Source organism: Rhinatrema bivittatum, chromosome 19 (assembly GCF_901001135.1).
Source record: "Rhinatrema bivittatum chromosome 19, aRhiBiv1.1, whole genome shotgun sequence".
Lineage (NCBI taxonomy): Eukaryota > Metazoa > Chordata > Amphibia > Gymnophiona > Rhinatrematidae > Rhinatrema > Rhinatrema bivittatum.
In genome coordinates this window covers 41,670,157-41,697,393 of record NC_042633.1, presented here as the reverse complement: position 1 = coordinate 41,697,393, position 27,237 = coordinate 41,670,157, and the positions used below count along the sequence as shown (strand labels likewise).

Sequence of the window (27,237 nt, the reverse complement as noted above, 5' to 3'; positions counted from 1 at the left end):
GAACTGCGATATTCCAGGAATGGAAGTTAGCAGGTAAGAACCAATTTTCCTTTCCTGATCATACCCCAGTCCAGACAAGTGAGATGTACCCAAGCTCCTTCTACAGTGGGTGGGCACCCAAAAGACCAGAACGTAACACCCTTTCTCAAAGGAAGCCGCCCAGGTCCACACATCCAATCGGTAAAGCTTGATGTGAAGAGAAGATCATGTCACTGCCCAAGAGCCTCAGGCAACCTCCAGACTCCTTTGAAGCCCAGCGCTTCCTAGGCAAAGGCCTTGGTCCCAGCTCCCTTCCTGGCCAAACAGGCCATATGCATGGAAAGGACGAAATCTGGAGAAAGCTTCCAGATCCGAAGGGGGGTCCGGCTCTGCCTCATCCCGGGTCTGCTCCCCCACCCTGCCACTGGCAGGGTCTTGTTCTGCAGGAAAAAAGCATGGGAGAGGAGTCCTGAGGCCCTGAAACAGCAGCCTGGCTCCCAGCACATGTGCACAAAATGGTTGCCGGTTCCTCAGCTCTCCCCAGGGCCTGCAAAGCCTGACCCACCGAATTCAGCTTTCTGCCATCCTCCTGGGGCGCCCATCCTTCCGGAGGCACATTATCCACAAAGCACGGCCGAACGGCGGTGAGCATCTTGAGCCGCAGCCCTGGCAAACCTTCCCACACAGCGCAGGAGATGGAATGCCAACAAAAGTGGCTTAAAAATAAACCCGGCCTGCAAGCAGTGCAGGAGGCGCTGACTGACAGAGGTGATCCGACAGGCGAAAATTAGTGATCTCCAAGTAACGCATCTCCAAGTGCCCACCTGACATCCAAACGCTTCAATTCACGTGCATGTGGAGAATTCTGATCCAAATCCGGGAACGCAGGCAACTCAACGGACTGGTTCACGTGAAAAGCCAATACAACCTCAGGCAGAAAGGATGGCATGGTTCCAAGAGAAACGCCAAAATCAGAAAACCTAAGAAAAGGTTCGTGACAAGATAGGGCCTGAATTTCCGAAATTCTCCGAGCCGAGCAGATAGCTACCAAAAACACCGTTTTGAGCGTTAAGGTCCTTCAGAGTGATGCAACGGGTTCACACAACGTCCTACACAACGTCCTACGGACCAAATTCAAACTCCAGGATGGACAAACAGCTCGACATGGTGAATGCAAATGCTTAGCACCCCGGAGGAAACGAACCACATCCAGATGAGCCGCTCTGGACGCACCATCCACCTTTCCAAACACCGCCACTTGAACCCAGAGAGAACTGAAAGCTAGCCCTTTTGCCAAACCCTCTTGCAAGAAGGCTAGAGTGTGGACTATCGAGGGCCGCCTAGGGGAAACATTCAACCTACTACACCGAGAGTCAAAAACCTTCCAGACTCGGACATACGTAAGAGGTGGAAGTTTTGCGAGCCCGTAAAAAAGAGTGGAAATCACCGAATCTGGATACCCCTTCTTTCTCAACTGCCACTTCTCATAAGCCAAGCCGCTAGACAAAAGTGATCCACCTGGTTGAAAAATACTGGATCCTGCTGCAGGAGATTCGGAAGATGACCCAGACGGAGCAGCCCGTCCACTGCAAGGTTGAGGAGATCCACGAATCACAGCCTTCGTGGCCATTCTGGAGCCACCAGCACCACCGCTCCCAGATGGGCTTCTTTCTTTCTCAAGATCTTGCCTACCAGAGGCCAAGGAGGGACTGCGTAGAGCAGAATGTCACGAGGCTATGGAAGGACAAGAGCGTCCACCCCTTCCTCTCTTCTGAGACTGAAGCATGGCGCCTTGGCATTCCCTTGAGTCGCTAGATTCCCAGTCTGGGCTGATCTGGGTACGTACAGGGATCTGAAAATATTTCCCTGCTTCTGGAGAAGATGGCTGAGCCCAGGCAAGCGACAGGGACCCGGAACCACCGACTATCCCCCCCTCCGAGGATAAGGGCAGAGCTCCCTAGGAGGACTAAGCCCCTGCTGTACCAGAGGGATGGCCCACAAAGGATCCTCTGTGAGCCAAAATCTTAATTCTTAATCATTACATTTTTTGAAAGCTTCAGACTGCAGACTGCTGGAGACAAATACTGAGGGACTGCATATGGCATTTGTCGCAGTGCCTCAGTTTTGTTCTCTGCCTCCATCTGCTGGTAGGGATGCATAAACCCACTTGTCTGGACTGATCCAGGGTACAAACAAGGAAAAAGCCATTAGAAGAGGGCAAGGCTCCAAGAGTGGATGTATTCAGGCAGTACTGTTTATACTTATCTCCCCCCTCATCCTTCACCTAGCCCTTTGGCATCCTAGGCAGTTACCTTCATGTTGGCTGCATAGTAGCACAATTCTAAACAATACCCCCACCCCCAGCCACAACACCATGCCACACCAAGGAATAGACAATTTAATTTAATTAACTTTTTTCACCATTCATACATTCAGATGAATACAGCAAGGACCCATGCTTTTAACATTCAGTTCCCCAATCAGTTTTCACAGAATGGCATGCTCCGTTCTGCAGAGCATAGGGTCCAGTTACCTAAGTGTCAGCTCCGGGGGGGGGGGGGGGGATAAGTTACTCATTTCCAGTCTGCAGTGATGGCACTAATGCATTCTCACCCAGGGACTGAGGGTAGGACAATAATACAGCATATGCAGGAAATACTCAGGACTGTTACACTGCTGGGCACTTTGGGCTGTGAAGAGGTACAAGAAGGGAGTCTAGTTTGGCAGTGCTAAACCACACATCTGCATTAGCAGCTGGCTTTGTAACTGTGCACAATACTGACACTCCCTTCAGTGCGCCCCTGCTCCAAACAAATACTGCTGCTCCTCCCTCACCGCTCAGGCCCTACATGGTGTAGGCCAACATCCAAAGGGAGGGAGGGAACAAGCACAGGGCACCAGACCCAGGAAACAGCAAGGAACCTCAATACAGTGACTGAAAAAAACACAAAGGAGGGAACACGAGCTTCCTCGGGGGGGGGGGGAATCAGCAGTGTTTCTGCAAAGCGGCCCCTTTGGATGTCTTCAGCAGCAGGAAGCGTCACACTACCTTCGCCCCCCACTCCCCCCCCCCGCTGCCCAAAGAGGCAGCCATACAGTCACTGCAGGGCTGAACTCGAAACAGATTTAGAAAAGGGCTTAAAGAAAAAAAAAAAGACAGTAAAAAATATAGACTTTGAGTCTCATAGAGACTGTTTTTACCCCCTGCTTTTGCCATGCTAGCTGCATTCCCCAGGTCAGTGGTGCCCTTGTGACACACTTAGAGCTCATCCTTAATAGCTTTCTCTTCGTCGTCGTCATCATCATCCTCCTCGTCCTCGTCACCCTCTTCTTCCTTTTCAATCTCCTCATCTTCCTCATCGGCTTCCTCTTCCCCACCTTCCTCTTTCCTCTTCTTATCCTCCTCCTCCTGCTTCTTCCTCTCCTCCTCGTCCTGCTGCTCTTTCATCTTCTTTTCAGCATCCTAAGAAGAGAGGCGGAAAGATGTCAGAGGTGAACAAGCTGCTGCTGCTGCGTGCTCTTCCCCCTTAAGGGCGGAGGGAAGGTTTTCCCCAAAGAGCCGCCCCTATAGTACACAAGGCCCAGAACGGAAAGCGGAGCGCACCCCCATTCCCCCCCCTTCACACGGAAGAGCCGTGCCGGCTGCGCTCTCCCCATACCTTTGTGGCACCCCAGGTCTCATTGCCATACTCCTCTGCAAATTTCTCGTCATCTGCAATCAGGAAGTTATCGAATACCGTGCCACTCTTCACCTGAAACCAGGAGTGGGGGAAACATCACGTCAATACCTCAGACTCGTTCACCCGCTTAAAAGCTCGCGTTTTGCCACAGTATTAGCATTTGTAGCTGTGCAGGGGGGTAGGTTTGGAGGTCACTAAGGTCCTACCTGCCAGAGATCCAAGCCTATCACTCCATAGTCATCGTAGGCATACAGGTTGGGTTCAGGGGTGTATTCTGGGTTATCGATTTCAGGGTGCACCCATTTCCCTTTGTAATTGGGATTGTCAATCTGTCGGGGTTTCCATTCACCCTAGGAAATGAAAACAGGCAAGAGGTTGAGAAGAATCTGCAAGACGTTCAAAATTCAGTCACAGCACAGCAGCAGACATTACTGGAACAAAATATCCAAAAAGAGCCAAGCCCAGCCAAAGGTGACACCAACCTTAGAAGCCAGCATTTGTACAAAAGAAACGGGAGCACAGCAGGGAAAGCTGAGAAAGCTGCATGTTCAGTCTTCTCCTGGGGGCCGAGATCCCCCTTTCTGGTCAGGAGCTGAGGGCGCTGTGGCAGGCCTTAAGCAAGAACCCCTTCCAGCTGCCTTCCTGGCCTTATGAAGCAGCAAGACAAACTCAGAGGAAGAGTCCGAAGCCGCCCCCGCGCCCCCCGTGGTCCTCTGAAATTGCCAAATCAGCAGGAAACCCGTGCCCCCCCGGCTGCAGGGATAAGGAAGATGAGAGTTCCCCTCCTCTCCCCCTCCAATTGTGCACTCTAAAGGCCAACAAAATGGCCTCCGTTCCCACACTGGAAAAAGTACAAAAACGTACCAGATCTACTCTGAAAAATGCCAGGTGATACTGCTACCAGTTCTGCCTGCAAGTTTGGGAGAGTGAGAAGCCAGAAACTTTTTTTTTTTTTTTTTTTTTTAAACTTGATCCATCCAGGTTTAAATAAAATAAATAAAAATGTCCTGCTGTAGCTGAAATGGGGGACCGCATGTTCTGCAACCTTCATCTGCTGGAGTCGGAGAAATACTGAAGGGACGCAGAGGGCGCTCCAGGCTATAAGAGAGCACCCTTCAAGCTTTTCTCTGACTCCATCTGCTGGAAGGGAGAGACAACCCACTGTCTGGACTGACCCGGGTATGTACAGGGAACGGACCGTCCGGTACGCTGCAGGTGAGCCCAGTTAGGGGTATCCAAACCCCCAGCGGGATGGCCCACAAAGATGCCTAACACCTCAGGGAGCAGCCCTGACCTGGAACCTAAAACTACTGTAAAACAATCTTTTTTTCCTTTTCTTTACCTAACAGCCTGCGGGTGCAGCTCTACCATCCGCTGGAGTCAGAAACACTGAGGTCCTGCAGGTGCGCACTCTCCGTTAAGTAGCAGTGCCTCAGTTTTGTTCTGACTCCATCTGCTGGAAGGGACGAATAACCCACTGGTCGGGTCTGGGTTTGCTCAGGAACTCTCAACTGGGAGAGGGATTTTTAGGTAACACTGGTGAGCAGGGTTCAATCTTTTCTCCAATTTAAAGGTAGAATTTTTTCCAAAAGGTACAGCGATCCCCAGTCGCCATCTGCTGGAGACAGAAATACTGAAGGGCTGGAGTCACTGAGGGGTTTATCTAGGCTGAGAGCTTTGAAACCTGCTGGCAGGGGAGCATAAACCCATTGGTCCCGAGTCCATCTGGCTACACACTAGGAAATGATATTCTGGGCAGCCATTGGTACTAAGCATTTGTTCTTAGTCCTTACTATTTCAGTTGGCCTCCCCACCCCCCAAAAGCAGAACATTAAACAGGTTCTCCTCACCTTATACTCCGGGTTCTGAATCATGGGAGGCTCCCACTCACCATCCATCTCCTCATCCCAGTCCTCTGGTTTCACAGCATCAGGATCAGGGACGTGTTCGGGCTTCTCCCAATCCTGAAATCAGATGAATTAGAGAGGCACCTTCTAATCTGGCTTCCAACACATCCCTCCAAAGGGACAGAGCAAAACGGGTATTCAGCTGAATCCCATCTCGGCAGAACGAATGGTAAACACCCAAGCCCACCTAGGATGACCCCCTCTTCCCTCCCTACACTATGACCCGGGTACAGAGGTGATGAGTAGCTGCCATACTGATGAGCATTGGATTGAGTGGGACTCGCAGATTATATTCTATCTAGGATATTAGAGAACCCATGAGGAAGAAAAACCTGATGCATGAGGAATGATTCCTCCTTACTGAACAGATCAAAATGGCCTCCCCAGTCTGTCCAGTACTGGTTAGGGTGCAAGTTGCCACAATGCAAAGTACACAGTACGTACCCTCGCAGTGTGGACTGCAATCACTGAAGAGACTTATTCTGCCAGCTACATGTAAAAAAAAAAAAAACTCTCCTTTTAAGCCTGGGGCCTTGTGGGAGGAAACAGACCTCTGGTTTTGTATCCTCTGGGTCATCGATCTTTGCCCGCTCATCCCAGTCCTCTGGCTTCTTGGCGACCGGGTCCTTGATTTTCTTGGGGGGCAGGAAGTCCCAGTCATCCTCCAGGCTGCCCGACTCCACCTTGCTGTTGTCAATCTTCACCTCGTACGTGTTGTCCGGGCGAACTATGAGGGTGTACAGGTGGGTGTGCATGTCATCCTGAGAAGGAGAGGAAAATGTCACACCCCTCCCCGGGATAGGACTTGTATCCCCCCCCCCCCCCTCTCCTGCTTCCAAGCAGAGCACAGGGTCTCTCCCCCCCATCACCGCACACACACACACACACAAGCTCACCTTGCACCTGATGTCTTTGTTAATTTGGACATTCTTTCCTTTGTAGTTGAAGATCACGTGCACTTTCTTGGTCGGAGGGCCACAGATGTCAGGGCCTGAGAAATCAAGGAATCAAAAAAAGTGTGAAGACAAGTGGGAGGGGACAACGCTGACAGCCAGCCTTTGGAACTAAGGGAATATTCAAATACTCTGCTCACAGCAATTGCCGCTTCGTTTGCAGTGCAGTCGAATGACCTTCAGCTGCAGTTTGCTGACTAAACGTCACCAATCATTGTTACTGCACAGCGAAGACAGAGCAGAGCTTGGGCCGGGTTTTCACCGTCCGGCTACAAACACGTACCGGGCTTTGCCCTCCATTGCTACTGTGCAGGAGCCTGGTAGATAAAAGGCAAGAGAAGGTACAGGGCAAGCTTGGAAAGGGAGCTCTCACCGAACATAATGTTATACTCCGAGTCCCCATGCATGTCTGACTGGTCAAGGCTGGAGGGGAAGAGCTTAATGTAGCCTCCGCCGCAATCGATGCTCTGCTCGTGCTTGACCGTGAACTGAATGATCAGAGTTTTCTCCTTGTTGCTAAATGGCTCAAATCTTGCAGACTGGGCGTAGAAGCGAGCATCCTGGCTTGTCTGAAGACCTAGGGAGGGAAAACAAATGTATAGAGTTTCATCTTAAGAGATAAATGCAAAAGCAGATCGCACAGCAGGCAAATATATTTACACAGGTGCCCCGGGTGGACATCCAGCCCACAAACTTAGTACTTTCAATGTTCCCCATGCCCAAGGGAAGAGACCCCGCAGGTCAGAACTGATGTGCACTAACAGAGCTGCAAAAGAGGTCTGTTTTGGAATGAGCAAGGGGTGCTGCTGCAGGTCTGAGCTCTGGCACGCTTTAACCCGATTTCCCTGACTGTGCTGACACCGCCAGTGTTGACGTAGGCCATGAAATGGTTTCCCACAATTCATTGCTGGAGAAAAAACTCCCAAGCACCAGGGTCAGATAACAGAAACCATCAGGTGCTTAGGAGTAAATTATCGTGGGTTCACCACAGCTCATGGGTCGGCCATGGCCCACAAGAACTAAACCCAAGCCAAAATCAAAAGAACCAAAGCACTCGTCTTATCAAACTGTACGCAACCAAAAAGATCAAGTCTATATGTCTTTATGCTCCTTGTAGCTGTTAAAAACATTTCTGCTTATCAAGAATTGTTCTTAGCGATGATGCCGCATCAGCAAGCCGGACGACGGCAGTGAAACACACTTGCCGCCCGGACTACTCCTCATTTGCGGTGTGATGTCCTCCGTAATGTTTTAACAACTAAACGTCCATTTAAATTTCATCTGTAGCCCGCATTTAAATAAAGTCCATCTGTGACCCGAAACTCAATGTGAAGGATTGCACCCGACAACGGCCGGTGTTTCGCGATGTGTCAGTCGCTTCTTCAGGAGTATTTTATGGAAACATCATCAGGACAGATGCTAAGAATTCAAAAAAAAAAAAAAAAAAAACAAGGGCAAACATTTAGAAATATTCCAATTGGATCAAATACTTAGCTTTGAGTGAACACAGCAACGCGAACCTTTCTGATGGACCCCGAGCGTCTCTTGTGTTTTCAAACAAACGGGACAGAGGAACCCTGAACTCTTTTGCCCTTTAAAAAAGCCCACGCTTTGCGTGCGTGATGACGTCATCACGTGCTTCCATCGTCAAAAGATCGAAACCATAGCAACTTACTGCAATAAAATGAGTTACTATAATAGTTTGCAAATTACTGTGCGGATCACAAAAAAACTTGGAGTTCTAATGCAGAATTAAGACCTCCAGGCTCTACTGTTCCAAGCCGGTGGATCCAGCGTTGTTCTGCACGCAGGAGGCGAGTATTAAAATTACCACCTCTCCAGTTGGGGGATAGTTGTTCCATGTACACAGGCTCTGAGATCTTCAAAAGCGTGTTGAAAGCGAATGCAATGAGAAGTCAATGGAGCTGTTAACCTGACCTGTAGATATGCAGGACCCATGTTCAATCAGCCTAGTCTTGAGTGCTCGTTCTGTCTTGCCTATGTATAAGAGATTGCAGGGGCACTGTATAACATAAATGACTCCTGTCCACCGACAATCAGTGAAATTCTTTAGGATGAATGTGAAACCCCCTCGTGTAAAATGAATGGCTGATGTATCAATCGTAACGTGGCATACTGTGCATGTGCCACACGCTGTATGAGCTCCTGTAGTAATTGTAGGCTGAGGCACTGTGGAATCGGAGTGCACCAACCAATCTTTCATGTTGGAACTCCGGGTAAAAGCAAATCTAGGGGCATCAAAAAACTCATTATGGGTCTGTAATATATGCCAATTGGTAAACATAATCCGCTTCATGGTCTGAGTCATCGAAGAAAAAGGCAAAACACAAGTTAACACGTCTGTGGAATCCAAACCGCGTGGTAGAAATAACCAGTCTCTGTTTGTAAATCTGGCCCGAGTGAAAGCCCGTTTCACACAACGTGGAGGGCAGCCTCTTTAATAAAACGATCTGTGAGTGGTGTGGCCTGATGCCGAAATTCATCTAATGAAGTGCACAATCTTCTTAGCCTGAAAAACTGACTGGCTGGCAAATTCTCCTTAAGAGAACGTGGGTGTGCACCAGTGAAGTGCAAAAAAGTGTTAGATGAAACTGGTTTCCTATAGATGGTAGTATCAAAACCAAAGGGTCTTTTAAAGATTTTTATGTCCAGAAAATGTATAGCCATGGAATTAATGTCAGAAGTGAAATGCAGATGACGATTCCACCCATTCAGCCAACTCAGAAATTCTTGAAAGGAAGCTGAAGTGCCTTTCCAGAAAATGAGTATATCAATATCTCTCTTCCAGGTTTTTATATTGATATACTTCTGGAAAGGCACTTCAGCTTCCTTTCAAGAATTTCTGAGTTGGCTGAATGGGCGGAATCGTCATCTGCATTTCACTTCTGACATTAATTCCATGGCTATACATTTTCTGCACATAAAAATCTTTAAAAGACCCTTTGGTTTTGATACTACCATCTATAGGAAACCAGTTTCATCTAACACTTTTTTGCACTTCACTGGTGCACACCCACGTTCTCTTAAGGAGAATTTGCCAGCCAGTCAGTTTTTCAGGCTAAGAAGATTGTGCACTTCATTAGATGAATTTCGGCATCAGGCCACACCACTCACAGATCGTTTTATTAAAGAGGCTGCCCTCCACGTTGTGTGAAACGGGCTTTCACTCGGGCCAGATTTACAAACAGAGACTGGTTATTTCTACCACGCGGTTTGGATTCCACAGACGTGTTAACTTGTGTTTTGCCTTTTTCTTCGATGACTCAGACCATGAAGCAGATTATGTTTACCAATTGGCATATATTACAGACCCATAATGAGTTTTTTGATGCCCCTAGATTTGCTTTTACCCGGAGTTCCAACATGAAAGATTGGTTGGTGCACTCCGATTCCACAGTGCCTCAGCCTACAATTACTACAGGAGCTCATACAGCGTGTGGCACATGCACAGTATGCCACGTTACGATTGATACATCAGCCATTCATTTTACACGAGGGGATTTCACATTCATCCTAAAGAATTTCACTGATTGTCGGTGGACAGGAGTCATTTATGTTATACAGTGCCCCTGCAATCTCTTATACATAGGCAAGACAGAACGAGCACTCAAGACTAGGCTGATTGAACATGGGTCCTGCATATCTACAGGTCAGGTTAACAGCTCCATTGACTTCTCATTACATTCGCTTTCAACACACTTTTGAAGATCTCAGAGCCTGTGTACATGGAACAACTATCCCCCAACTGGAGAGGTGGTAATTTTAATACTCGCCTCCTAGGTGCAGAACAACGCTGGATCCACCGGCTTGGAACAGTAGAGCCTGGAGGTCTTAATTCTGCATTAGAACTCCAAGTTTTTTTGTGATCCGCACAGTAATTTGCAAACTATTATAGTAACTCATTTTATTGCAGTAAGTTGCTATGGTTTCGATCTTTTGATGATGGAAGCACGTGATGACGTCATCATGCACGGAAAGCGTGGGCTTTTTTAAAGGGCAAAGAATTCAGGGTTCCTCTGTCCCGTTTGTTTGAAAACACAAGAGACGCTCGGGTCCATCAGAAAGGTTCACGTTGCTGTGTTCACTCAAAGCTAAGTATTTGATCCAATTGGAATATTTCTAAATGTTTGCCCTTTTTTTTTTTAATTCTTAGCATCTGTCCTGATGTTTCCATAAAATACTCCTGAAGAAGCGACTGACATATCACGAAACACCGGCCGTTGTCGGGTGCAATCCTTCACATTGAGTTTTGGGTCACAGATGGACTTTATTTAAATGCGGGCTACAGATGAAATTTAAATGGACATTTAGTTGTTAAAACATTACAGAGACCATCACACCGCAAATGACGAGTAGTCCGGGCGGCAAGTGTGTTTCACTGCCGTTGTCTGGCTTGCTGATGCGGCATCATCGCTAAGAACAATTCTTGATAAGCAAAATTTTTGACGACAACAGCACAAGGAACATAAAGACATATATACTTGATCTTTTTGGTTGCGTACACCACAAGAACTAAAGCCATTGGTACTGGAGAAGCAAGAACAGAAATGAGTAAAATGCTGAAACAAAAAAGCTCAAAAGTAGCAAAGCCAGCAATCAAAATTCACAAGGAAGAAGTAAAAATGAGCAAAAAGGTTAAGGCAAAACACTTTTGCTTTGGCTAACAGCGGCGAAAACGGAGCAGATTCTAGGCCGGGGCACCTAAGACAAGAAAATACAACTTTTAAATTTTCTACCTGGTCGGGATGGGTCTTGCTGAGGGTGAGTGAGCCGGGACCCCCGGTATCACCCTCAGCCGTGGCAGTTTCAGGGTTTCCAACCCTCTGCTCTCCAGCCTCAAATACCAGGGGTGATGGTCCCCACCAGGACCCGCTGACCCCCTGGGAGGCTAAATGCCACAATCTGTGAACTACTTTTTTTAATTTAAAGATAAAGGGACAGTAACCTAAACCTACCTCTGAAAAATACCTGTGCCAACCAAACCAAAATCAGAGAGATTTAAACCTAACACCAGACACTAGGCTTTGCACCTCCACCATCTGCTGGAGACAGAAAAATACTGACAGACACTAGGTGGCACCTCAGGGGTATAGGACAGAGTCCACCAAGTCTTGTTCTGTCTCCATCTGCTGGAGAGGAGGCAAAACCCAGCTGCCCTGGACTGATCCGGGTACCTATAGGGAACTCACCTTTATCCTTCTCAGCATCTCCATAAAACTTGCCAGCACTCAGTTTGAACTTCCCATAGTCGGACTTGTGTTTAGACTCCACCCAGCGATGCGTCCAGTCTTCTGCAAAAATCCCAGTGTAAAGCAGCATGAGTACACACTTTACAAATACTGATCCCCTCCTGATTTCTACTATTACACTGCACTATACAGTCACAAAAGGCAGCCGCACAGACTCCACTATACTATCAACCCTAACACCGTGCTATCCCCCCCCCCCACCCCCATCAGGAAGTGAAATGACTACTCCTGATTTTGTGGCAAATTTTAACCACCCTGACTGGGAAAAGTTACAAGAATTGAAAAAAAGAACAGGAAATCTAATAAAACAGCGGCTTAAGGCATGTGCTAGGATGTGAATGGCACCCCCAGCTCACCTTCTAACATTAAAAACTGCTAAGGTGAAAAAGCAACCTGCCTTCCTGCAGTAACTAGCAGCAACTCGCCAAAGGAAGGCTTCCCTCAGCCAGGGTCATATGGAGAGGGGGGGGGGGGCTGCCCTGGTCCCCACACTGATATAGCAGCCCCAGCACTTAATTTCAGGGCCCTGCTTCAGTTGATTTGCCTTGGGCCCCACACTCTCCCAAGGTCAGCCCTACCCTCACCCACCATGCAGTATCTACTGAGCCCAATGGCAAATGCCAACCTTTTTCCAACCTAGGACTGTCCACCTTACTATAGTCTGCATGTCAGTCTAAGCTTAAACTTACAGCTAGTGTGCAGGCCTCTGCTCAACTGTTCTACCCTCTTCTAGTATTCAAGCTGGCATTAGTCAAACTAAAATGATCCATCCACCCCCTTTGGCTCATATCACTACTGAAAGGTGATTGTTAGTCTGACATATATTAACTTTAAGATTAAAGACAGCTCCTCAGCCCTCTCCCTGTATTTTTGTGTGATGAAAAAGATAAGACAACCCAGTTTCCCCCCCGCACCCCTCAACCCTCTGCATGAGCTGGCACATTTCAATGCCCACCATTTGCCTATGTTACTAAGTCATTCTGAAACCTGGTGGTCCACCCGCAATAGTCCAGCTCCCGATACCGACCCGTCGTGAAAATCACGGAACAGGACTCATCGGCCAACTCCACCCCCCGCCTTACATTATTAGCATTGAAACTCGCTGGGCTAGACAGGAATAAAGACTTTTACACTCTCTCGACCCCGGCCAAGCGCTGGCTTCAGGTGGACTGGGGATTGGGCAGGTCACCCAGAAACCCAGCCCTATATCCGGGGGAGGGGTGGGGGGGACACAGATGTCAGTGCATTACCTGGCGATGGGGAGAAGGGGAGGATATGAAGGGGGGGGGGTATTTTGCATAACACAGCCCGGTACACGGAGGCTAAGGTGGGGGGGGGTGTCAAATGCCTTAAGCCCTAAAGCTAAAGCAGGAGGGTATGGGGGGGCACCCAGAATATAAAATCCGGGGGGGGGGGGGTTACCTAAAGCCAGTCACGCTCAGAAATGCACTTCCACATCCACCCTCGATTGCTAAGGTAAGAAAGGGGAAGGTTGCCCCCTCCTCCCCCCGTGACAGCGCTCTGCTCCTTATTAAGGATCAGAGGGGCGCAGCCGTACACGCCAGCAGTTAATACAATTAAACAAGATTAAGGCGCGGCGGCCCTCCCCACCTCCGTCGCTGAACTCCTCTTTGAAGTAGACGGCGGCGTGGGCCGCGGCCAGGGCCGGGAGCAGGCGCAGCGCGAGCCGGGCGAACATAGCTGTTGTTGCTGCTGCTCCTCCTCAAGTTTCTTCTCTTCCCACGGGGACTCGGCCGAGAGCGACGCAGACGGGACCGGCTCCTGGCCCACCCCTTCCCTCGCCCTCCTGCCGCAAGCGACGCGAACGGCCTGGCCGAGAGGTGCTGAGGATATGGGGGGCGGCGCCGGCCGCCCGCCCGCTTTTATACTGCGCGCTTCCTCTCAACCCAACCGCCACCGCCGCCCCAACCTCTATTGGCCAGGGGGGAGCGGCCGGCGCTCTGATTGGCCGCTCCCTTCGCCCAGCAGGTTTCCCGGGACCCGCCCCTCCCTCGGCTTCCCAGATGGCTGCCTGCTATTGGGCGCTGCGCTCGCGCCGGCTGCCCAATGGGCGCTCACCACGCAGGGGCCTCCTACTAGGCACGTTTTGATTGGCGGACGGTTGGTGAGGAAATGGGAGGGGTGGGGTGGCAGAAGAAGGTTATCACATGACGCAACAAAGCTTCATTCACGCCTGACACAGACCACGTGATGCCAGCCCCCCGCCCCCCCCCCCCTCCCCTGCCCGGGCAAGACCGAAAGTCACTTCCAAAACAGAAGGGCCAAACCTGTACCGAGCTCGGTATGCAACTTTCGGGTCATTTGCATATCACTCCTATTCATTGCAGTGGCAATCCTGCTCGAAATAATGATGGACATAATAGATGCTTGGATTTGGCTTTTATTCAGGCGGGCTTTCCCCCCATCTCCACGGTATCTTAACCCATTCAGCCACCTCTGGGGTGCAGGAGTCTCACCGAGCGAGCAGTCCCATCAACTGTCAAAATTCAAATTAACCCCGGTTTCCCCCCCCCCCCCCCCCCCTTTCTACCCGCAGTGCTGTGCACAAAGCCAAACTTATCCGCCTCTACCGTTTGGGTCATAAGAACCTGGCAATTACCCAAGTCTATTCCATGTAACCATTGCTAATGGCAGTGGCTATTCTCTAAGTGACCTTAATAGCAGGTAATGGACTTCTCCTCCAGGAACTTATCCAATCCTTTTTTAAACCCAGCTACACTAACTGCACTAACCACATCCTCTGGCAACAAATTCCAGAGCTTTATTGTGCGCTGAGTGAAAAAGAACTTTCTCCGATTAGTTTTAAATGTGCCACATGCTAACTTCATGGAGTGCCCCCTAGTCTTTCTACTATCTGAAAGAGTAAATAACCGATTCACATCTACCCCTTCTAGACCTCTCATGATTTTAAACACCTCGAGGCCCGTTGTGCTTGGGCTTCTTCCGTCTTTCCTCGCCCGACTTGGAGGCCACCGGTTCCAACGACGACGCTCGACGCATCTGCGGGGGCGTCGGGGCGGCCGGTCCCGGGGAAGATCGGGCCTCCGAGGGTGGAGCATAGGAGCCCTGTCGGTGCCCTGTCAGCGCTGTCATCTTTTCGTGACGCTGACAATGTGCTCTGGGGGACATTTTGCCTCACTGTGGGCAGGTCTCAATCGGGTGGTCTGGGCCCAGGCACCGATAACTTCGGTCATGTCCATCCGTGATGGACATGACTTTGCCGCAGGGGCACGGTTTGAAGCCCGAGGGCCGTCCCCCATCTTTCTTACCGTGTTCCTTCATCTTTAGACATTTTTTGGATGTTTTTTCCCATTCCAGAGCTGAGGAGGTCTGAAGCTCCGCGTGCGATCCCACGCGCGGAAAAACAGACTGAGGAGAGTCGATTCCAGCGCGGGAACTCACGCGCAGCCTCAGAGCAAAGCTCTGACATCACTTTGAAGCTCCTCCTCCCGGGCCTGATTGACAGTTCCCATGAATGACAGCATGGCTAATTCAGCCCTGCTATCGACGGGAAATATGGTAAGCTGGATATTTTCCAGTTCATAGTCATCCACAAATGGCAGCATTCTTTATACCTTTGAGATATTCATGTCGCTGTTTTTTCTCCTCTTCTCTAGGATATACAAATTTAAGTCCTTAAGCCTAATTTCATAGGGTTTATGGTGCAGACTTTGCATCATTTTGGTAGCTCTATTCTTTTTATAACCGTTTTGAGGTACAACCTCCAGAACTGGACAGTACTCCAGAGGTAAAGAGGCCAGCCTGCAGTAGTGAGGTACACAACTCCCACATGGACAGCTGTAGTACCATAGGTTAGCCCCACTGCCAAATATAAACTTGCCAACAGCTCCTCAGTGGGAGGAAAATGCCCTAATCCCTTGCTGACATGCACTGACACTGGATGGCTCTTCAGGAGTCAGATAGTGGATAATCAGTTAAGTATAAAGAGCGGGTGCTCTGCAGAGCACTCTGCACATACATATTGAATGGTGGCAGCGGTCTGGCTAGGATCACAGTGGCTGCACCATTGTCCATCCCTGGATGTGCTAGTTGCTTATGATAGAGGTACAACACTGCTGACTTCCAAGTGACCCGGGTTGGCCACTCTGACAGGACGCAGGGTTCGATGGACTAACCCAGCATGGCCCTTATGTGCTCTAATTAATGGCTTTACCCATGGCAAGTCTTACCTCACAAATCTGCTTCACTTTTTTTGAAGGAGTTAATAAACATGTGGATAAAGGTGAACCGGTAGATGTAGTGTACTTGGATTTTCAGAAGGTGTTTGACAAAGTTCCTCATGAGAGGCTTCTAGGAAAAGTAAAACCAACCTCAAACCAACCAACCAACCAACCAACCTCAAACCCTCTCTCACTAATTCCTGCTGAATATTTATCATACTATTACCATTCACAACTGTCATATTTATTCATTTGATTACCTATGTACCGTTTCATAGTCTTATTTTTTCACTTGCTATTCTAATGTATCAATAGGCTGAAATGTAAATATTGTGCTGTTCAATTTCTCCCCTTCCATCCCAAGTTTATTTTCCTTGTTTTTTGTAACTTTCCCTCTCCCTTTTTCTGATTCACTGTATTTAAAGTTCAAGGTTCTTATTGAAAATATTGTTTTTTACGTTACGTTATGCTTTACACTCCTTGTTATTTGTAAACCGGGTTGATGTGATGCCTATCATGAAACTCGGTATAACAAAAACAATAAATAAATAAATAAATAAATAAATAGTAGTTTCATAGGCTTACTAAACTAAATAAGAATCCAACTACCATAAACTTACGCACATCATTACCTGCGGAGTTTTATCATATCATTATCATTCACTACTGTGTCATATTTATTCTCTTGGTTACTTATTTTACCGTTTCATATTTATGTACCGTCTCATTTATTCACATAGGCTTATTTATTCACTCCGCTATACTACTACACTAATTGGCTGAAATGTAAATATTGCATTGTTCAATCTCTCCCCTCTTCCAGCTCCAAGTTAATTTTCCCTGTTTTATTGTTTTATTGTAACTTTCTCACCCTTCAATTGATTCTCTGTATTTAAAGTTCACAGTTCTTTTGGGAATATTGTTATCACGTTACCTTAAGCTTTTCACACATTGTTAATTGTAAACCGGGTTGATGTGATGCCAGTCATGAAACTCGGTATAACAAAAACAATAAATAAATAAATAAATAAATAAATAAATAAAAAGTCATGGGATAGGTGGCGATGTCCTTTCGTGGCAGATGAAATTTAATGTGGACAAGTGCAAAGTGATGCATATAGGGAAAAATAACCCTTGCTGTAGTTACACAATGTTAGGTTCTATCTTAGGAGCTACCACCCAGGAAAAAGATCTAGGCGTCATTGTGGATAATACATTGAAATCGTCGGCTCAGTGTGCTATGGTGATCAAAAAAGCAAAAGAATGTTAGGAATTATTAGGAAGAGAATGGTGAATAAAACGGAAAATGTCATAATGTATCGCTCCATGGTGAGACCGCACCTTTAATACTGTGCAATTCTGGTCACCCGCATCTCAAAAAGGATATAGCTGCAGTGGAGAAAGTACAGAGAAGGGCAACCAAAATGATAAGAGGCATGGAACAACTCCCCTATGTGGAAAGGCTAAAGAGGTTAGGGCTGTTCAGTTTGGAGAAGAGACTGCTGAGGGGGGATATGATAAAAGTCTACAAAATAATGAAAGTTCTTGAACAAGTTAATGTAAATCGGTTATTTATTCTCTCAGATAAAAGAAAGACCAGGGGGCACTCCATGAAGTTAGCAAGGAGCTGATTTAAAACAAATCGAAGAAAATTATTTTTCACTCAGGGCATAGTTAAGCTCTGGAATTCATTGCCAGAGAATGTGGTTACAGCAGTTACTGTAACTGGGTTTAAAAATGGTTTGGATAAGTTCCTAGAGGAAAAATCCATAAACTGCTATTACTATAATTAATAAGCAATAATAGCTTGTGATTTATCTAAGGTTTGGGTACTTGCCAGGTACTTGTGACTTGGATTGGCCACTGTTGGAAACAGGATGCTGGGCTTGATGGACCCTTGGTCTGACCCATTCTGGCATCTCTTACGTTCTTAATCATAAACTATGCAAGCACAATATTTTTTCATGGTTCTCAGATTGCATATATATTTAAACTTCCTCATGCATTAAGATTCTCTCAGTCTGAGTCAATTGATGTTGTATCTATAAGACAAGTTCACCTTGCTGAAAGGTTGGAAAAAGCTTTTTTTTTGTCGCAAGGCCAATCATTTGGAACTCTCTCTTGGAACATTTATGAAAACTTACGTGCCCTCAGACATTTCAGAAGAAATCTAAAACCTTTCCATTCCGACACACTTTTGCTAATTAAGAACTTTGAGGTCATAAAGAGTTTATAAGCGATGCTCTTATGTTAAGGGTTACAGTCATGTTTCAACATGAGGCATAGCGGAAAGCTTATTTTATTATGTTGTGCTTTTATGTTATTGTGCCATTTAAGCTTTTATATCTGCCCAGCTTGAACCGGGTTATAAATCTATTAAATAAATAAAGCCCCAAGCATAGTCTTAAAATCTGGGAGACAGACTATAACAGCTGAGAGGGCATGGCTTTGGATAGGGGTCAGGTGGAAGCAGCAGTCAGCTGGCTGCCAAAGCCTGGAAAGCAAGCACAAGAAGAAAAGGAGGGAAGACAGGCCAACTCTGCAGCTCCGTCACCTGCTCTCTCAGGTGATGGTCTTATCCCATCGACGGAAGATATCCTTCTCCTCTTACATAAGTAACCCACAAAAAGAAACGGGGGTCTCTGGCACTGCACCAGGAAAAACCTGGTGCTACCTGCCGTGCAGGGTCATTTCCCTTCTCCTTATTGACCGTTGTGCCTTCCCCGCAGTACATCACTTGCACAATAGACCCTGCATTGGCCAGGATCTCCTGCCGCTGCACACAAACGGCTTCTGTTTTGCAATCAGAAAATACGTTAGGAAGAAACAAAGGGAGTGGGGGGACAAGACCCAGGTTGGGGTGCGCGTGATCCCTTCTATATACCCTTCGCTTCCTTTGCAGGCTGCTTGGCAGCAGGCGCCCTTTTGTCTCAAGTGTACCTTGCATTGCAAGAGGTTGCCGCAGGGAAGGTAATTAGATGCACTACGCCAACTCTGAGTAGACAAAAGGCCTTATTCAAAAATCTTTTCTTGGCTGAGACCCACAGCGTGTTTGCAGCGTTGGAAGCCAGCAAGCAGTATCTGTTCCCCCCCTATGCTTGATCATAAAAGTTCCCGTACTGCGCTCTCTTCGTCGGCAGCCGCGGATCTGCAAAGGCTCCTCGCGCTGACGCGACGCCACTCCAGGCATGGCCGCCGCGCGCTGACGTCACGCCGCGCCACGTTCAATATGGCGCCCGACAGGCAGCGCCCCCACGTGGGTAGTGACGGGGAAAGGCTCCGCCGGCGCTCGCTTCCCCCTCCCAGCATGGCGGACGGGCCGGTGGCGGAGCTGCTCCTGCGGCGGCTGGGGGAGGAGGATGGCGGCGGTCTGGACAGCCTGGGCCTGGCGTCCGCGCTGGGCCTGGATCATCAGCAGGTGGTGGGAGCGGTGAAGAGCCTCCAGGCGCTGGGAGAGGTGAGATCGGAGCTTTGATGGCTGATGCAATAGGACGGGGGAGGCAGAGCAAGCAGCCAGGCAACGCGGTACCGGGCCCGTGGAGCGGGTGGTATCACGGGGCTCGTTGCCCGCAGAAAGGTGCCATGGGCACCCCAGTCTGTGGGGCAGGGGGAGAGCCTCTTGGTTTACCTGGCCTGGGGGTGAGGGAGGGTTTCATGGGGTGTCACACAGTTGCGCGTACGGAGACGGGGAGCAGCAGCAATCATTTTTCCCCCCTTCGCCTCCCTTGCTTGGCTCCCCAGGTCATTGAAGCGGAGCAGCTGTCCTCCAAGCGCTGGGAGCTGACGGCGGAAGGGAAGGAGACGGCGGAGGAAGGCAGCCACGAGGCCCGGGTCTTTCACAGCCTCCCTGCCCAGGGCCTGCCCCAGAACGAGCTGATGGTAAGCTGATTAATTATCGTCGGCAAGGGTCCTGTTACAAAACAAAATATATATATAGAGAGAGAGAGAGAGATGTCTCCTTTCCTCCAGGGTTTTCATGTTCACATCTTCAGCTCTGCCCTCATGCTGTATTCTGACAGCTGTTGACCATTTTTGACAGCTGTCCTCCTGCTGCAGCGGCACCATCATGCCCTCGCCTACGTCTAGCTGTCAGTTTTTAGCATGGGCGTCCACATTTACCTGTCCATTTTTTTTTCTTTCTTTTTAAGAAACTTCCCTTCGGAAAAGTGGGCTTCAGCAAAGCGATGTCCAACAAGTGGATCCACCTGGACAAGAACGCGGACGGAGGGCCTCGGGTGTTCAGATCGGTGAGTTGTGAGGTCATCCCTGGCTGTCTGTGATGTTCCTTCCTTCCTTCCTTCCTTCCTTTTCTCTCTCTCTGGGAGCGTGCGGCCAGTCTTCCCGATCCGGAGGAGGAGGCTGCATATCTCTCTCCGAAACGGTTGGCAGGCAATGACTGGTAACTTCAAAATGCCTAGAGGTTGCTTGTCAGCGTTAAGGGGGCCTGTCGTTGGGAGTTAGGCCCCCTAAATTGTCCCTTCTAAAAAAAAAATTTTACTGCAAGGAGGTGCTTACATTTTTAGGCTCCTAGTAGGCGAATACGAAGAAGAGTTAGGGCAGGGCAGAAAGTTGGGCGCTTAGCGCCGATTGTCAGAATTGAGCCGCCTAACTTGAGAGCCAATCGGGGGGGAAAAATGAACTGCAGGCCCGTATTTAAGGGAACTTTTGGCTAAAATTAAACACTTCAGCTTTTATTGGAATATCTGCCTCTCTCTGTGTTTATTTCCTATTAAACTGCAAGGCAAGGCAATCTTTTTCCTTTCTTAATAGTGTATCAGCGGTGCCACTTGTGGCTTTTATGATGTTAGCAGCGTAAAGCTTACAAGATGCTCATCCCAAAGAGGTTACAGGAGCTTTCCTTGCAGTGCAGGGAGTTTGCCGGCCGATACGACAGGGTTCTGCTAGCTCAGCTAAGGAGGGCTGCCCCTTTGACCCAGCGGTAAAGCCCCTAGTTCAGATCCTGAGACACCCCCCCCCCCCCCCCTTTGCCGTCTTGCAAAGTTCCCAGTGAGTGGTGAACCTTTACCAGGGAGTCAAAAGTGCAATGAGTTGGTGGCAGCGGTGGGATTAGAACCTGGGTCTGCAGGTGTGTTTACCAGCTCTGGGCCAGCGGCAGTCAGAGCTGGCAGCGGTTCCAGGGCTTCTCATCCCCCCTCCATCCTTGCACTCTGGGGCGTTCCAGGTGCAGAACGTGAAGGATTCTGTGAGGGAGAAGCTGCAGCTGGTGCACCAGGGACGGGCGGAAAGCCTTGACGAGAAGGAGAAGAGCGAAATGAAGAAACGGAAACTCCTGGCAGAAGTGTGAGTACCGACGAGATTGGGAGAGCAGTTTTGGGGAAGCGGAGGGGGGGGGGATCAGTCTCTTAGCTTCACCCCCATTCTGAAAGGCGTTCCAGTGACCGCCTGACACAAACATTGAACGGATTAGCCCGGAAGTAGCTGCCTGTTTGACTCTAAATGCAAAATATTGCTTCTTCCAAGGGCCACTGGAGGGCAGCAGCGAACCGAGGCCTGCATTAATCAGCCTCTGTCTACCTGTTTCGCCTCTTCCATCCTTTGTACAAGGACAGCCACAAACTGCAGTTCTAGTGGCCAGCAGATCTGTTTTCGGCCCGTGGACGTCTGCTGCCTTGGTAGCCCTTTGGTTCCCTTCAGTGGCCTTTGAGGACGATTTCTTTTATCTCTGGCGCCTTTTAGCTCGTAAATAGCAGTACCACCTCTCAGGGGGGTTAATCTGAGGCGGGGGCAGCATGTGCAGCCCGCTGCTTTCTCCTCAAGGTCCCGTGGGCCCCCCTAACTCCAGCTGCCACGCGTGCGTGCGAGCGCACGTACAATAGAGAGGAGGTGGTTGTCGGGCTTTGTTTGCTGATTTCCTGTGTCTTATCTCGTGTGTCTCTCTCCGCTGCAGAAACGTGAAGACGTATTTGATCAGGAAAGGTAACGCCTTCAGCACCACCGTCACAAAGCAAGAGACGGACCTCACCCAGGAGATGATAGCCAGGTGACGGTGCCCGGCCCATGGCAACGCGGCTTCCCGTGCTCCTTCAAGTGGCACGGAGTGAGGCCCTCTAGGGTTGTAAAGGGGCGTCTCGCGTGCTGCACGGCAGAAGGGGACGCGGGCTCCCTTCCCTTATTGTGGCAAATAATCCCCTTTGCGTGAGCTGGAGCCCAGCTGCTGCCGGGTAGTACCGGGCAGATAGCCGGGGACACTGGAGTTATTTGCGCGCTGAACACGATGCACGCGCGAGAGTGCAGAGGTGCAGAAACGATCCAGGAGGTGATGGCCTTTTCCGACCCACAAAAATATCGCTGTGACTGGGAGACCCGAGCATTGCGAAAAGGCTACCATCTGCGGCAACCTTCTGGGCTTGGGTTTTTTTTTTTTCACTGTATTTTCTTCTCCTCCTCCTCCCCAGCGGCTCCTGGCATGACAAAAAGTTTAAGGCTTATAACTTCGATGCCTTGGGGCTGATGCCGGAATGTGGCCATCTGCACCCCCTGATGAAGGTCAGGACCCAGTTCCGGCAGATCTTTCTGGAGATGGGGTGAGCGGTCTGCTGAGGGGGGTTATTTGTTCAGACGGTGCCGTCCTCGCGCACAGCGGCGTGGAAAATAGCCCACGCCCCAGCGAGAGAGAGAGAGCGAATTAGAGCGCAGGGGTGGGAGGAGGGAAGGTTAAGTGACTCGCTGGGATCCCCCTCCCCCCCGGCTTCTCTGCCCTGAACGATGCGGTTTAAGCAGAATATCGGACGTAGTGGCCCGGGTCCGCTCTCTGAGGCCGGAGCTGTTAGACCGACAGCTCGTCGTTTCCTCCCCGCCCCTTCCTCCTCTCTTGCTGATGTGTTATTTTTTTAAATTGAATTTGTTTTCCGGGTAAATGTTTCCGTCTCTCCTTTCTTGGTTAACCTCTCACTGTCTTTTGTCTTTTTTTATCCCAGCTTCACGGAAATGCCAACAAACAACTTCATCGAGAGCTCCTTCTGGAACTTCGATGCCCTGTTCCAGCCTCAGCAGCACCCGGCCAGGGACCAGCATGACACCTTCTTCCTCCTGGGTGAGTGCAGGGGGGGTGGGACTCTTCTCCCTCACATCCCTCGGTTCAGACACTTCAGCTGCTCTCCTTCACACAGGGCTGGGGGGGGGGGGGGGTGCATATGCCATTTGTCCTCTGCAGGGACCGTCGTCCCTTTCAAACAGTGACTGCTTTCCCGCGCTGGAGGTTGAGCTGGCTCTGACCTTGCATCTTATTTTTTTTTCCTGGTTGCCAGTCACACGGGCTGAGGCACCGGTGCGGCCCGTTTATTTAATGCGAGTTGCAGTGTACGGCTCTCTCCTAACGAGCCGGCTCCTTCTGGGGCTTAGGGGGAGAGGGCCAGCAGGCAGACAGTGAGCACAGTTAATGCTATGACCGTGTCTATTCCCCATCAACAGATCCCGCAGAGGCCACAGAATTTCCTATGGACTATCTGGGAAGAGTAAAGAAGGTGCACTCTGAGGGAGGCTACGGGTCACAGGGGTAAGAGAGGGGGGACTTTTGGGGGGGATCTGGGAGGCTGCAGAGCGAGGGGCAGGCTGACCCCGTTGCACCTCTCCCCCCGGGCAGGTACAAATATGACTGGACCATCAAGGAGGCGACGAAGAACCTGCTGCGGACGCACACGACAGCCGTCAGCGCCCGTATGCTCTATCAGCTTGCTCAGCAGGTACGGGGGGGGGGGGGGGGAGAGGGATCGGGAAGGGAAATCCCATTTCTTTAGGAAAGTTGCTCCAGTTTCCAGCAGGGGAGAGCACCAGGCTCGGATGAAGGCAAACCTTGCTGACTGGCAGCGGAAACTGGAAATCGTGCCGCGCAAACCTCCGGGGATTTTCTAGGTCCAGTGTCGTACGGCACCGTGTCCGTTCACTGGAGCTCGTGTGTCAGTCTGATCAGGATTGGATTCCGAAAGCGCCTTTTAGGGTGTCGACTTGTCCATGGGACGTTCCTTCCCCGGTAGAGCCAAGCAGGCACACACATAGCAACGGTGGCAGAAAAAGACCAGACGGTACATCCTGTGTCCGCACGTCGAGTTTCTTACGGCAGTAACTGCCGCTCCGTGCAGGTTACCCCCCACACACACGTTTCTGTTAACGGTGGTAACTGCTGCTCCGTGTAGCGTCCGGCAGGGGCGAAGCGTGCTGTGCCCTTATCGCCACGCTGACAATACCCCTCTCCTTTTCCCCCGCAGGAAGCGTTCACCCCTGTGAAGTATTTCTCTATTGACCGAGTCTTTCGGAACGAGACCCTGGATGCCACCCACCTGGCAGAGTTCCACCAGATCGAGGGCGTGGTGGCGGACTACGGGCTTACGCTGGGCGACCTCATGGGCACCCTGAAAGAGTTCTTTACCAAACTGGGTAAGGGGGTGGGGGGGTGCACGCCTGGTCCCACGCCTCTTCCTCGCACCCTGGGCATAGTGTAGCGATTCGGGGGGAGTGTGTGAGTGTTGGAACCGATGCAGCAGAGGGAAGGAGGTGGTCTCTTATCTGCTTGTGCTGCTGTGCAGGAGCCTTCGAGATCTGCGGGAAGAGAGAGAGAGAGACAGAAGGATGAAAGCTTTCTGATGCTCTGCCAGCCAGAGAAACGGGGGGGAAGGGGAGGGGTGGTGGAGAAGTAGATTAAAGATGTGAGGGGTAAGACTTTTTTTTTTTTTTTTGTACGTGTGTCTGTGTTTTTGTCAGGAATTACCAAACTGCGTTTCAAGCCAGCCTACAACCCGTACACCGAGCCCAGCATGGAGGTCTTCAGTTACCACGAAGGTAAGAAGAGCACCAGCTTGCTCTGGGGGGGGGGGAGATCACTGCCCCCCCCACATGGAGAAACCGTGCCAAGAGAGCTTGGCTTGCCCTTCTCCCCCCCCTTCCCCAGAGAATCAGGGACGCAAGTTTCATCGCCGAGGTCCTAACCGTGGGCGATTCCTGCCTGGCGGGGGCTGAAATGCAGGACTTTATTTCCTAAGTCATTCAAACCTGTGCTCCACGACACAGCTCTTCCAACCCCCCCCAAACCCCCACCCCTTCTCTGTCGACGGCTGAGGGGCCCAGGGGACTCGCACTGTGGGAGTAAGAGATGCAGCTTTCCTCTCCTCCAGGCAAAGTCCTGAAGGGATCCCGGATTCAGCTCACGTTTTAATCGCCAGAGCGCAAATCAGGTGTTTGCGGATGGTTATAATAGCTCAGTCCTTACCCTTTTATTTAGAAAAGTGTGAAATTCTCCAAAATCGGGTTTATGAGAAAAGAATGAATGGGAGTGGGAAGTCTGTGATCCGTGATTTGCATGGGAGCAGGGTGGCCTCGCGGCTTTTTAGTGCCTCAGAAACGCACGCGCGGTTACCTCCCCCCCCGGGGGTGGGGAGGGGAGGGGGGGGCTGGTCTGGCGCCCCACGCTGCAACAGAGATGACCGACGCAGCGGCCGTGGCTACGACTCTGAAGCAAAGCCTCCCTCTCTCGCAGGACTGAAGAAATGGGTGGAGGTGGGCAACTCGGGGATGTTCCGGCCGGAGATGCTGCTGCCCATGGGCCTTCCAGCGGGGGTGTCCGTCATCGCCTGGGGGCTCTCGCTGGAGCGGTAAGTACGCCGGCAAGGTCCTGGGATTTGATGCGGCTACCGCAGATGTGGGGGAGGGGAGAGATGAGAGATTCTAGCACCAGACAAGAAGGGTCTTAACTCTTCCCTTTCTTTCTGGATGTGCAGGTGATGGGAGGAGGGAGTGTGTCCGTCCGCCCCCTGCTGGGGAGCGAAGGCACCAAAGGGAGCAGCTGCCTGGGGTGGCTGCGTCTGTCAGGGGATAACAGAAAACTGATCAGTCAGGAACTTTGAGACAGCGATGCAGGCTCTGCCATGTCTGATATTTCGGACGGAGGAGATGGTAATGGGAGCAGAATCTGAAGGAGCCCTGCCCGTGTGTGTCCTGACCCTTTAACTCAGTCTACGAGCTGCGGATGTCAGAGCAGAGAGGACTTCTGGAGCTTCACAAATATTGTACCCGGGAAATAGTACGGATGGGTTAGATGGGTTCTTCTGCTGCAAGCCCTATTGGAAGACATCTGCCATAATCCTCGCAGGGGCTCAGCGGCTGCTGCCTCCATAAACTTCTTGGACCCCTATAAGCTGTCACCTAACCAGCAGATCCCTGATTGAGGAGGGGGCTAGCTGAAATGGGTGGTGACATTGCTCACTGCTGATTAATCCATGAGGACAGTGCTGGAGGTTTTCGAGTGGGGGCAGGATGACGGGAAAACAGTGTGTGCTTTTCATTCAGGGTTTAAGCTGCATTGTCTTAATTGCTTAGCAGGGCACAAGTGAGGTGCATTGACAGAGCTGTATATGGGGGGCTCCAGGTAGCAGAATGGTAGTTGTGAGATGTACTGGCAGAGCTTTGGTTAGAGGTTACTGTACGTTATGCTGTTTAGCTCTAGCTCTGTCTGTTTTCTTCCAGGCCCACCATGATCAAATACGGGATCAATAACATTCGAGAGCTGGTGGGACACAGGGTGAACCTGCAGATGGTCTACGACAGTCCGATTTGTCTCCTGGACTCGTAGCGTCATGGCTGGGACCACAGAAGGGGATGGGATGGGCTTCGTCCTGCCATCTCCCTGCTCCAGCACCCTGAGGAACCTCACATTTATTTCCAGCGGTGGTGCTGCTCCTCCCTCTTGGAGTTCCCAGTTGGAGACCGTACTGTGTGCCCATTCTGGCTCCTTGCCCTCCCGTTCCCAGCCTGTGCTGGAAGCCCCTCTGACTCTGGTAAGATGGAGTCCTTGCAGAATTACCCCAAGCATTTTTTTTCTTTGCCGTGGAAAGTACCAGGAAGGGGCTGGAATTGGTCTTTTTTTTTTTTTGGATGCAATAAAGACATTTATTACAACTCTTTATCGTGTGTATTGTGTGTTAGCGTGCCTGAAAGTTAAGAACACTTTCTCCCCTTCCCCCCCATCCCGTCTTGATGAAGATGCACAATGGTAACCCAGTTAGGTGAAAAATCATTCGATCTTAAACTCGTGTCGACACAGTCGTGTATTCAGTATGTGTACGAAGATACTCAGAGCCACCCTATGGCAGAGGATTCTCGTCCCTCTGCTGAGGATTATTCCATATGTTATAGCTCTTCCGGATGTTTATGGAATTTCCCGACATTGCTGCGATAATGGGCAGTAATTTCGGCCAGGACGTATATTTTTTCCCCACTATGGTAGGTACATGTGA

General features: G+C 50.1%; 2 protein-coding genes across 3 annotated transcripts; one reads left to right on the top strand and one right to left on the bottom strand.

Annotated features, from left to right (window-relative positions):
- Window positions 1-2,366: 2,366 nt before the first annotated feature.
- LOC115080868 (calreticulin-like) lies at window positions 2,367-13,655 on the bottom strand. Its single transcript, XM_029585326.1, has 9 exons — window positions 13,401-13,655; window positions 11,730-11,831; window positions 6,893-7,096; window positions 6,463-6,557; window positions 6,118-6,327; window positions 5,510-5,623; window positions 3,866-4,009; window positions 3,639-3,731; window positions 2,367-3,442 (listed from the first exon to the last, which is right to left on the bottom strand). Exons 1-9 carry the CDS (start codon window positions 13,486-13,488, stop codon window positions 3,239-3,241), a joined length of 1,254 nt encoding a protein of 417 aa, XP_029441186.1. The 5' UTR covers window positions 13,489-13,655; the 3' UTR covers window positions 2,367-3,238.
- A 5,607-nt stretch (window positions 13,656-19,262) lies between these two features.
- LOC115080805 (phenylalanine--tRNA ligase alpha subunit-like) lies at window positions 19,263-26,904 on the top strand. Of its 2 annotated transcripts, XM_029585229.1 has the most exons (13): window positions 19,264-19,448; window positions 19,733-19,870; window positions 20,140-20,238; window positions 21,174-21,292; window positions 21,900-21,992; window positions 22,408-22,536; window positions 22,930-23,045; window positions 23,423-23,507; window positions 23,595-23,694; window positions 24,217-24,385; window positions 24,710-24,787; window positions 25,482-25,596; window positions 26,468-26,904. In XM_029585229.1, the coding sequence occupies exons 1-13, from the start codon at window positions 19,299-19,301 to the stop codon at window positions 26,571-26,573; spliced, it is 1,497 nt and encodes a 498-aa protein (XP_029441089.1). In that variant the 5' UTR covers window positions 19,264-19,298; the 3' UTR covers window positions 26,574-26,904. The 2 variants fall into 2 exon arrangements, with proteins under 2 accessions (XP_029441090.1, XP_029441089.1); XM_029585230.1 differs by lacking the exon at window positions 22,408-22,536 and having other exon boundaries at window positions 19,263-19,448.
- Window positions 26,905-27,237: the final 333 nt, after the last annotated feature.

Bases quoted from the DNA above. Each gene is read 5' to 3' on its own strand.
- LOC115080868 (XM_029585326.1), bottom strand. From the start codon at position 13,488: ATGTTCGCCCGGCTCGCGCTGCGCCTGCTCCCGGCCCTGGCCGCGGCC. The intron at 5,624-6,117 runs GTCTGTTTCCTC...ATCTGATTTCAG, and splicing joins CAGAGGATACAAAACCAGAG to GATTGGGAGAAGCCCGAACA. The intron at 3,443-3,638 runs GTATGGGGAGAG...CTCTCTTCTTAG, and splicing joins AGACCTGGGGTGCCACAAAG to GATGCTGAAAAGAAGATGAA.
- LOC115080805 (XM_029585229.1), top strand. From the start codon at position 19,299: ATGGCGGACGGGCCGGTGGCGGAGCTGCTCCTGCGGCGGCTGGGGGAG. The intron at 22,537-22,929 runs GTGAGCGGTCTG...TTTTTATCCCAG, and splicing joins CAGATCTTTCTGGAGATGGG to CTTCACGGAAATGCCAACAA. The intron at 25,597-26,467 runs GTAAGTACGCCG...GTTTTCTTCCAG, and splicing joins TGGGGGCTCTCGCTGGAGCG to GCCCACCATGATCAAATACG.